At 50.0% G+C, this 11,544-nt stretch overlaps 1 protein-coding gene across 1 annotated transcript in view; it reads right to left on the bottom strand.

Moving 5' to 3' along the window:
• HPS1 (HPS1 biogenesis of lysosomal organelles complex 3 subunit 1) overlaps window positions 1-8,656 on the bottom strand; it is an 85,365-nt gene extending 76,709 nt beyond the window's left edge. Inside the window, 3 exon segments of the mRNA XM_075348411.1 lie at window positions 2,187-2,300; window positions 2,892-2,988; window positions 8,584-8,656. Of these exon segments, the coding sequence (XP_075204526.1) occupies window positions 2,187-2,300 (114 nt within the window). The 5' untranslated portion in view covers window positions 2,892-2,988; window positions 8,584-8,656.
• Window positions 8,657-11,544: the final 2,888 nt, after the last annotated feature.

Here is an 11,544-nt window from a genome sequence, read left to right on the forward strand (position 1 = left end):
AGTTTTATCCTCACTGCAGCTTATCACGTGCTAATTAAAGAGGCCCTTTCACCAGTTTCATCATGTTAAAGTGGCCACATCATGAAATAGTGGCCGCGGAGGGAAGTAAAAATGTAGTTTTCATTTTTTTAATTTCTCCTCTACGTTGTGGAGATATTCACTTGTACGTTTAAGCTATAATTTATAAGTCGAATAGGGCATTACCCCCATTGTCAATGGGGGTGTGTACTTTTTCATCTGCTGAATGTTGACCAATCATATGCAAGAGGCATCATGCAGAGGGAAAAAAAATAAATAAATAATATACGCCCTAAAGAAAAGGATTTCATTTGCGACTTGTAATGATAGACAGCCGTGCTCCGCAGAGTGATTACAAATACCTCCATCTTTCATCTCACAGCAGTCAGTGTGGTGAGGAGGATACAGTAAAGCGGACAGTGCTGTGAGAGGAGAGCTGCAGATATGTTTGTATGCACACTGACATACAGCTCAGCTCTACTCCCCCTTCCCCATACGGACTCTAGCAAGATGAAAGGGCTTCTTTATTGCATACCGTCCTCTCACCTGCAGCAGCTCCTCATACATATCAGCATACCGTCCTCTCACATGCAGCAGCTCCTCATACATATCAGCATACTGTCCTCTCACCTGCAGCAGCTCCTCACACATTATATAGATCAGCATACCGTCCTCTCACCTGCAGCAGCTCCTCACACATTATATAGATCAGCATACCGTCCTCTCACCTGCAGCAGCTCCTCATACATATCAGCATACCGTCCTCTCACCTGCAGCAGCTCCTCACACATTATATAGATCAGCATACCGTCCTCTCACCTGCAGCAGCTCCTCACACATTATATAGATCAGCATACCATCCTCTCACCTGCAGCAGCTCCTGACACAATGTATATTTGAGCATATCGTCCTTTCACCTGCAGCAGCTCTTCACAAATATATATGAAATACCGTCCTCTCACCTGCAGCAGCTCCTCACACATTATATATGTCAGCATACCGTCCTCTCACCTGCAGCAGCTCCTCACACATTATATAGATCAGCATACCGTCCTCTCACCTGCAGCAGCTCCTCACACATTATATATGTCAGCATACCGTCTTCTCACCTGCAGCAGCTCCTCTCACATTATATATGTCAGCATACCGTCCTCTCACCTGCAGCAGCTCCTCACACATTATATATGTCAGCATACCGTCCTCTCACCTGCAGCAGCTCCTCACACATTATATATGTCAGCATACCGTCTTCTCACCTGCAGCAGCTCCTCACACATTATATATGTCAGCATACCGTCCTCTCACCTGCAGCAGCTCCTCACACATTATATAGATCAGCATACCGTCCTCTCACCTGCAGCAGCTCCTCACACATTATAAATGTCAGCATACCGTCTTCTCACATGCAGCAGCTCCTCACACATTATATATGTCAGCATACCGTCTTCTCACCTGCAGCAGCTCCTCACACATTATATAGATCAGCATATCGTCCTCTCACCTGCAGCAGCTCCTCACACATTATATAGATCAGCATACCGTCCTCTCACCTGCAGCAGCTCCTCACACATTATATAGATCAGCATACCGTCCTCTCACCTGCAGCAGCTCCTCATACATATCAGCATACCGTCCTCTCACCTGCAGCAGCTCCTCACACATTAGATAGATCAGCAAACCGTCCTCTCACCTGCAGCAGCTCCTGACACATTATATATGTCAGCATAGCGTCCTCTCACCTGCAGCAGCTCCTCATACATATCAGCATACCGTCCTCTCACCTGCAGCAGCTCCTCACACATTATATAGATCAGCATAGCGTCCTCTCACCTGCAGCAGCTCCTCATACATATCAGCATACCGTCCTCTCACCTGCAGCAGGTCCTGACACATTATATATATATCAGCGTACCGTCCTCTCACCTGCAGCAGCTCCTCACACATTATATATGTCAGCATAGCGTCCTCTCACCTGCAGCAGCTCCTCACACATTGTATATATCAGCGTACCGTCCTCTCACCTGCAGCAGCTCCTCACACATTATATATATCAGCATACCGTCCTCTCACCTGCAGCAGCTCCTCTCACATTATATATATCAGCATACCGTCCTCTCACCTGCAGCAGCTCCTCACACATTGTATATATCAGCGTACCATCCTCTCACCTGCAGCAGCTCCTCACATACTGAGTATCTGCTGTGTAGATTCTTCTCAAACTCTTCATCTGCCCAGCAGAATAAGACTTCTGCTCCCTCGGAGACGATAAGTATACACTTCATCTGTGGGGAAGGACAATTATACTAGTTTGCCATAATTTTAACAGTTTCTGGGAGACAGTCAGTATGGCGACTAGTAACGCTGCCATGTGGGTTGCCGTTCTCCCATAACCCTGCTCAGGTATACAGTGAAATGGAGTAGGGAATATGTGAATAGATCAGATTAACGAGTCGATTTGCCAGAATTCTGAAATATTGCAAAATTGTTGTGCAAATCGGAATAGTGGAAAAAGACTGACGTTTTGCGCACGGTGCACATAACGTCATTAAGGCTGGTGTACAGAATGCAAGTCCTAATGACTAAGGGTCTAAAAGGATGGCGTTACATTATTAATTACTGGCACCTGCCACTAGGGGGAGCTCTCTGTAGAAAGATTTACAGTCTTCAATCAGTGCCCCCTAGTGGCGGCCAAAGGAAGTTAGAATTGTATCACTTTCTCAGGGCTCAGCAGGGATTTGGAATTCTGTACCAGAACCCATGGTGTTAGAGGTGGACATTCCCTTTAAGTATATACATGTGCTAGACACTGGAGTATTCACTAGAGGCCCAGAGTAAGTGAGCGAGTTACAGAGGATCCTACGATTATCACTTACTGTTCTGTCCGCGCTGGATCTTTAGTGATCCGTCCTCAGTGTGCCGGCTTCTCCATCACTTATCACCTTCTTTGTCGGTTGCAGAACAGATAATGTCCTGGATGGAAGAATCAGCACCATTATTACCCAACACACAGACATGCTGGATTATTGGATATTCTCAACCATCAGATGGACACAAACTCTATACGTATTACTGGCTTCTAAATACCATGCAGAACACACAAAATAACAGATTGTATTATATTCCAGAGCTGAACTCCCTATTCTGCTAGTGATAATGTTTGTGAACAGAGCTCAGGCCTACAATAATGAATGATCCCTCCATGCAAATCCCGAGACAATGCACAAAAATAGAGAAAAGCAGCCGTGAAGGAGAACGGACGGTACATTTCTGCTTTTCTTGACAGAAATAACAGTGCAAAAAGGCATGTTTTGACGCATTTTAGGTGAGTTTTTGATGCAGATTTTTCCCACTCATGAGTGAAATCTGCACCAAATCTGCAAGGAGAAAATAAGCAAAGTGTGCACGACACTTCAGCATTCTCATTCACATTGCTGGCATCAGGCAATGGTGACAAATCTGCACAAAAAGTGACAATTCTGCAATGTGTGCACAGGCACATAATAATGAGCACACTGCGGGGTTTTTTCTGCATGAATCTTAGAGGTTGGCCACTGCTTTTACATTGATGGCCTATCCTTAGGTTATATATCAATGTCTGATGACACTCCGCACCCCCGCCGATCAGCTGATCTCAGTGCCAGGGACCAGAAATGGTCAGTCCCTGAGCTGCTCTGCCAACTGATGGCGGCTGAGGACAGGTACTGTACATCCGCCTCACATTCAAACCAATAGGAGGTGGTTGTGCAGTACCCGGGCACTATCAGAAGATGGAGCCGCTCTGGAACTGAGTATTTCCGGCGGCTGCTGCGATCGCCGGCACCGAGAACAGCTGATTAGAGGGGGTGTGGGGTGTCGGACCCCGGCTAATCAGACACTGATGACTAATGATGGGCCGTCTCGCAGATACACGGGATCGGTGGGTAGAACCGGGTTTAGAGAAAAAAGAGAAAAAAAAAAAACTCGGGTCGGGCCCAGAATTGATCCAGGATATCTGGCCGAACAATGGTCTCCGTATAAGCCTATGGGGACCAAAATCAGTCACTTTGAAATGAAGGTAGAATTGATAGGGGGATTAGAGCAGGAGCATTATACTTACCGGTCCCCTGTGCAGTGGTAACACTACTTCCAGGGCCGCTCATTAACCTCATACATATGCACTCCTTCCCCCGCCCACTGGCAGTTCCGGCATCTGTGATTGGTTGTAGTCAGAACGAGCCCCACATCATTGTACTGGACGGGAGGGATCATCGCCATGCCCACAAACCAAGTCAGTCACGCCCACTAACCTAGAAGAAGCCCATACATTCTAGGCTCAACTGTAGCGTTACAGCCGCGCAGAAGACTGGAAAGTGTAACACTCCTCCTTTATTCCCTATTTTCTTTAATTACCCAAGAAGCTGCACCCAGATAATTACCCAGAGATCCCTGAGAACTCCAGGCCCAGGGTCGGTGCTCAGGCACTTGAGCAGAACTGGACTTTTAGGCTATGTTCACACAAGGCGCTTTTGATGCGTTTTTACAGCGTTGCGTTTTTACAGCGTTTTTAGCATGGTTTTTGCCTTGGTTTTATGCAAATCCATGATAATAAAACTCTTCCTTCACAATCCCAACAAAGTCTATGAGATTCCAGAAATCTCCTGCACGCACGCACGCACGCACCCACACACGCACCCACACACGCACCCACACACGCACACGCACCCACACACGCACCCACACACGCACCCACACACGCACCCACACACGCACGCACGCACCCACACACACAAGCACCCACACACAAGCACCCACACACACGCACCCACACACACACGCACGCACACACACACGCACCCACACACACACGCACCCACACACACACGCACCCACACACGCACCCACACACGCACCCACACACGCACCCACACACGCACCCACACGCACGCACCCACACGCACGCACCCACACGCACGCACCCACACGCACGCACCCACACGCACGCACCCACACGCACGCACCCACACGCACGCACCCACACGCACGCACCCACACGCACGCACCCACACGCACGCACCCACACGCACGCACGCACACGCACGCACGCACCCACGCGCACGCACCCACACACCTACGGTGTTTTCCTGACGGTTTTGTCAATATCCTTGGTTTTTGCTGCATTATTAAAAGAATGAACATGTCAATTCATTTTTGTCTTGGTTTTTCACCCTAGTGATGGGCAGACTCGCAGATACCCTGCAACGGCGGGTCTAACCGGGTTAATAAAAAACCCGGTTCAAGCCCAGCATTGATCCAGGGTATCTGGCCGGATGCCGGTCCCCATATAATATGTACTCCTGGCACCTTCTTCTACTTCCGGGGCGACTCATTAACCTCATGCATATTCACTGCTTTCCCCGCCCACCGGCGTCTGTGATTGACTGCAGTCAGACACGCACCCAGCCTGAGTGGCAGCGCCTCTGACGGTTTCCAATCTGAAATGCCGTGAGCTTCTAATCATGATATAAAAATAAATTTAAAAAAATTGGCGTCTGGTCCCCCCATATTATGATACCCAGCACAGATAAAGCCACAGCCCCCTGCCATGTGCTTATCTTGGCTTTGTATCAAAGTAAGAGGAACCACATGCGGCTTTTTTAAAAAAATATTTAAATATTTTAAAAAACAGCATGCGATCCCCCCCAATTTTGATACCCAGCCATGATAAAGCCCAACAGCTGGGGGCTGATATTCTCAGGCTGGGGAGACCCATGCTTATTGGCCCCCCGACAGCCTAAAAAGTAGCCTGCAACCCCCCAGGATTGTTGTGTTCATTAGATGTGACAGTCCCGGCACTTTACCCATCTCTTTCCGATTGTACTGGGTGGCAATCAGGGTAATAATGGGTTAATAGCAGCTCACAGCTGACACTAAGCCCTAGATTGATACCCGCTGTTCACTCAGTTTATGCCTGCAATTCACAGCAGGCAGTCATGTTCTATGGCTGCTCGATGTGACTTCAGATGTAGCAGAGCTGGAATCGTCGTGCGACCTTGTGTGGATTACGTCGGACCTGCAGGGGTGTTCTGGGGGTTAAAGTGGTGAAAGAGGGGGTTTGTATTTTATTTCAAAAAAGGAAGTTTTTCAGTCTATTTATTTCTTTTCATTTACTAATTAGTAATGGGGGGGGGGGGTGTCTTAGACACCTCTCAATACTAATATAGGGCTTAGTGGCAGCTGTGAGCATGAATAATTCCCTTATTAGGATATGTTCACACAGGGCTTTTTTGGTGCGTTTTTATCCTGACCAAAAACTTGATCAGGTGGCAGGCAATCTCCCTTGAGTCATCTGCGTTTTTGGTGCGTTTTTTTCTACAAATTGGGTTGTATCAATGAAAAAATGCTGCAAAGAATTGACATGCTCATGCTTTGAAATCTGCAACAAAAACGCAGGTATTTGACAAAACTGTCAGGAAAAAATCTGCAGGTGTGTGTGTATGTATATATATATATATATATATATATATATATATATATATATATATATATATATATATATATATATATATATATGTGTGTGTGTGTGTATATAAGATTTCAGAAATCTCATTGATTTTTTAACGGTTTCACCGGTGGCAGACTATTGTGAACGATCAGCTGATCGCTCACAGCAGCCGGCCGCCGGGTGATCAGCTGATCGCTCACAGCAGCCGGGTGATCAGCTGATCGCTCACAGCAGCCGGGTGATCAGCTGATCGCTCACAGCAGCCGGGTGATCAGCTGATCGCTCACAGCAGCCGGGTGATCAGCTGATCGCTCACAGCAGCCGGGTGATCAGCTGATCGCTCACAGCAGCCGGGTGATCAGCTGATCGCTCACAGCAGCCGGGTGATCAGCTGATCGCTCACAGCAGCCGGGTGATCAGCTGATCGCTCACAGCAGCCGGGTGATCAGCTGATCGCTCACAGCAGCCGGGTGATCAGCTGATCGCTCACAGCAGCCGGGTGATCAGCTGATCGCTCACAGCAGCCGGGTGATCAGCTGATCGCTCACAGCAGCCGGGTGATCAGCTGATCGCTCACAGCAGCCGGGTGATCAGCTGATCGCTCACAGCAGCCGGGTGATCAGCTGATCGCTCACAGCAGCCGGCCGCCGGGTGATCAGCTGATCGTTCGGCTGCCGAGAATGTGGGCGGAGTAAGGGGTGGGTGGATCCGAGCGGGGCCATGGCGCTGAGGACATCAGTGCCGCGGGGACTGCAGGGCTGGGGACAGGTAGGTGAGTGTGTGTGTGTGTACATGCGGAGTGCGGTAGGGGGCGGAGCCGAGCGGGGAAGTGTCGGGCTCCCAGCACACGTAGCCAGGGTAAATATCGGGTAACTAAGCAAAGCACTTTGCTTGGTTACCCGATATTTACCTTGGTTACCAGCGTACACCGCTTAGCGCTGGCTCCTTGCACACGTAGCCAGGGGTAAATATCGGGTAACTAAGCAAAGCGCTTTGCTTAGTAACCCGATGTGTATCCTGGTTACGTGTGCAGGGAGCCAGAGAGAGCATGTGCAGCGAAATCCTAAGGATTCCGCTGCTCAAAAAACGTTACATGCTGCGTTGCTTCCGCCCGGCGGACCGTCGGCCAGAGGAAGCAACGCAGGTACTTTTGGCACAATCCGTCATCCATACAAGTCTCTGGGAATCAACGGAATCCATCAACGGATTCCGCTGTTTTCCAAAAGGGCGGATTGTGACGGAAGGTAATTAACGCAAGTCTGAAAGTACCCTTAGGGATGCAACAATTCTGGGCGGATGCAGGCAGCTATTCTTTAGGCTGGGGGGGGGGCTGTATATGTAAGCTTTATCTATACTAGGTATCATAATATGGGGGGGGCCTCATGCCAATTTTTTACATTTATTTTTATACCATGATTAGACAGACATAGCGTCTGTGATTGGAAGCTGTCAAACACGTGGTCACTCAGGGTGGGGGTGCGTCTGACTGCAACCAATCACAGACGCTGAAGGGCAGGGAAAGCAGTGAATATGCATGAGGTTAATGAGCGGCCTGGAAGTAGGAGGGGACGCGGGAACATAGAACACCCGCACCAGAGACTTGTAAGTATAGCGCGCTTGCTTTATTTTTTCTTCTTTATTTTTACTTTCATTTTCTTTTATTACCCGAGTGTTGGATGCTGATCAATCCCAGCCCGGGCCCGGCATGCGGGTACTTTTGAACCTCCGTGGGTCTGGGCACTGCCAGACAAACTACAAAAAAAAACCCTAAAAAAAAACAAAAAACGAATTATGCAAAAACCCCATAAAAACAGCACCAAAACTCTGGTCAAAAACCAAACTAAAAACGCAGAAAACCATCAGGAGACTTCCTGCCACAAGATAACGTTTTGCTACAGGAAAAACCGCAGCAAAAACTCCCTGTGTGGATACAGCTTCATCAGGCTCAGAGCCGCAGCGCTCCCTGTGTCCAGACTGTACAGCCACAAACCGCACTGCAGGCGGCTCCTCCACAGACAAGACCCGGGGACTACAGAAAGGGCAGAAAACTAATATATATCTATATCAGGCAGCACAGACCTCACCTCCACCATCACAGCCGGGCTGCAGCTTCCTGCACTGAGCATGTGAGCACCGCCATGTGACGGGCGGGGGCGGGGCAGCGGGAGGCATGTGACGGGCGGGGGCGGGGCAGCGGGAGGCATGTGACGGGCGGGGGCGGGGCAGCGGGAGGCATGTGACGGGCGGGGGCGGGGCAGCGGGAGCGGCACAGAGCCACACACTGAGGAGGGGACACTGCCCCCTGCTGGAGAGTCTCATCACATTCCCTTCTATCTGCAGATGACACATGAAGAAGCGACCCCCGCATCACAGGTCGCCCCCTGTTCTGTTAAAAGAAGTTTCTTCTGTGTTTTTTTTTTCCTCCTGCTTTACTCAGGCTAACATCATTCATTACCACGGCTTTTATATGGGGTACATATCAATGATGTTCTGCAGCAGGTGATGTGTGTTATATCAGATTCTGCAGCGGCTGAGGTGTATTATGAGGTTCTGCAGCAGCTGAAGTGTTTATTATGAGGTTCTGCAGCAAGGGTATGCAGCAGCTGAGGTGCGCATTATGAGGGTCTGCAGCAGCTGAGGTGCGCATTATGAGGGTCTGCAGCAGCTGAGGTGTGTACTATGAGATTCTGCAGCAGCTGAGGTGTGCATTATGAGGGTCTGCAGCAGCTGAGGTGCGCATTATGAGGGTCTGCAGCGGCTGAGGTGCGCATTATGAGGGTCTGCAGCAGCTGAGGTGCACATTATGAGGGTCTGCAGCGGCTAAGGTGCGCATTATGAGGGTCTGTAGCAGCTGAGGTGTGTACTATGAGATTCTGCAGCAGCTGAGGTGCGCATTATGAGGGTCTGCAGCGGCTGAGGTGCGCATTATGAGGGTATGCAGCGCCTGAGGTGCGCATTATGAGGGTCTGCAGCAGCTGAGGTGCGCATTATGAGGGTCTGCAGCGGCTGAGGTGCGCATTATGAGGGTCTGTAGCAGCTGAGGTGTGTACTATGAGATTCTGCAGCAGCTGAGGTGTGCATTATGAGGGTCTGCAGCAGCTGAGGTGCGCATTATGAGGGTCTGCAGCGGCTGAGGTGCGCATTATGAGGGTCTGCAGCAGCTGAGGTGCGCATTATGAGGGTCTGCAGCGGCTGAGGTGCGCATTATGAGGGTCTGTAGCAGCTGAGGTGTGTACTATGAGATTCTGCAGCAGCTGAGGTGCGCATTATGAGGGTCTGCAGCAGCTGAGGTGCGCATTATGAGGGTCTGCAGCGGCTGAGGTGCGCATTATGAGGGTCTGCAGCAGCTGAGGTGCGCATTATGAGGGTCTGCAGCGGCTGAGGTGCGCATTATGAGGGTCTGTAGCAGCTGAGGTGTGTACTATGAGATTCTGCAGCAGCTGAGGTGTGCATTATGAGGGTCTGCAGCAGCTGAGGTGCGCATTATGAGGGTCTGCAGCGGCTGAGGTGCGCATTATGAGGGTCTGCAGCAGCTGAGGTGCGCATTATGAGGGTCTGCAGCGGCTGAGGTGCGCATTATGAGGGTCTGTAGCAGCTGAGGTGTGTACTATGAGATTCTGCAGCAGCTGAGGTGCACATTATGAGGGTCTGCAGCGGCTGAGGTGCGCATTATGAGGGTCTGCAGCGGCTGAGGTGCGCATTATGAGGGTCTGCAGCAGCTGAGGTGCGCATTATGAGGGTCTGCAGCGGCTGAGGTGCGCATTATGAGGGTCTGTAGCAGCTGAGGTGTGTACTATGAGATTCTGCAGCAGCTGAGGTGTGCATTATGAGGGTCTGCAGCAGCTGAGGTGCGCATTATGAGGGTCTGCAGCGGCTGAGGTGCGCATTATGAGGGTCTGCAGCGGCTGAGGTGCGCATTATGAGGGTCTGCAGCGGCTGAGGTGCGCATTATGAGGGTCTGTAGCAGCTGAGGTGTGTACTATGAGATTCTGCAGCAGCTGAGGTGCGCATTATGAGGGTCTGCAGCGGCTGAGGTGCGCATTATAAGGGTCTGTAGCAGCTGAGGTGTGTACTATGAGATTCTGCAGCAGCTGAGGTGTGCATTATGAGGGTCTGCAGCGGCTGAGGTGCGCATTATGAGGGTCTGCAGCGGCTGAGGTGTGTACTATGAGATTCTGCAGCAGCTGAGGTGTGCATTATGAGGGTCTGTAGCAGCTGAGGTGTGTACTATGAGATTCTGCAGCAGCTGAGGTGTGCATTATGAGGGTCTGCAGCGGCTGAGGTGCGCATTTTGAGGGTCTGTAGCAGCTGAGGTGTGCATTATGAGGGTCTGCAGCGGCTGAGGTGCGCATTATGAGGGTCTGGAGCAGCTGAAGTGTGCATTATGAGGGTCTGCAGCGACTGAGGTGCGCATTATGAGATTCTGCAGCAGCTGAGGTGTATTATGAGGTTCTGCAGCAGCTGAGGTGTGCATTATGAAATTCTGCAGCAGCTGAGGTGTGTATTATTAGGTTCTGCAGCAGTAGGGCTGTATACTATGAGGTCATGATGTTCTTCAGTAGCTGGAGTGTATTATGAGATTCTGCAGCAGCTGAGGTGTGTATTACGAGGTTCTGCAGCAGTTGAGATTTATATGATTATGTTTTGCAGCAGTAGGGCTGTATACTATGAGGTCATGATGTTCTTCAGTAGCTGGAGTGTATTATGAGATTCTGCAGCAGCTGAGGTGTGTATTATGAGGATCTGCAGCAGCTGAGGTGTGTACTATGAGATTCTGCAGCAGCTGAGGTCTGCATTATGAGGTTCTGCAGCAGCTGAGGTGTATTATGAGGTTCTGCAGCAGCTGAGGTGTATTATGAGGTTCTGCAGCAGTTGAGGTGTGTACTATGAGATTCTGCAGCAGCTGAGGTGAGCATTATGAGGTTCTGCAGCAGCTGAATTGTGTATGATGATGTTCTGCAGCAATTGAGCTGTATATTATGAGGTTCTGCAGCAGTTGAGGCATGTTTGATGATGTTCTGCAGCAGCTGGGGCCCAGTACTGTA

This window comes from Anomaloglossus baeobatrachus, chromosome 5, assembly GCF_048569485.1.
Source record: "Anomaloglossus baeobatrachus isolate aAnoBae1 chromosome 5, aAnoBae1.hap1, whole genome shotgun sequence".
In the NCBI taxonomy this organism is placed as follows: Eukaryota; Metazoa; Chordata; class Amphibia; order Anura; family Aromobatidae; genus Anomaloglossus; species Anomaloglossus baeobatrachus.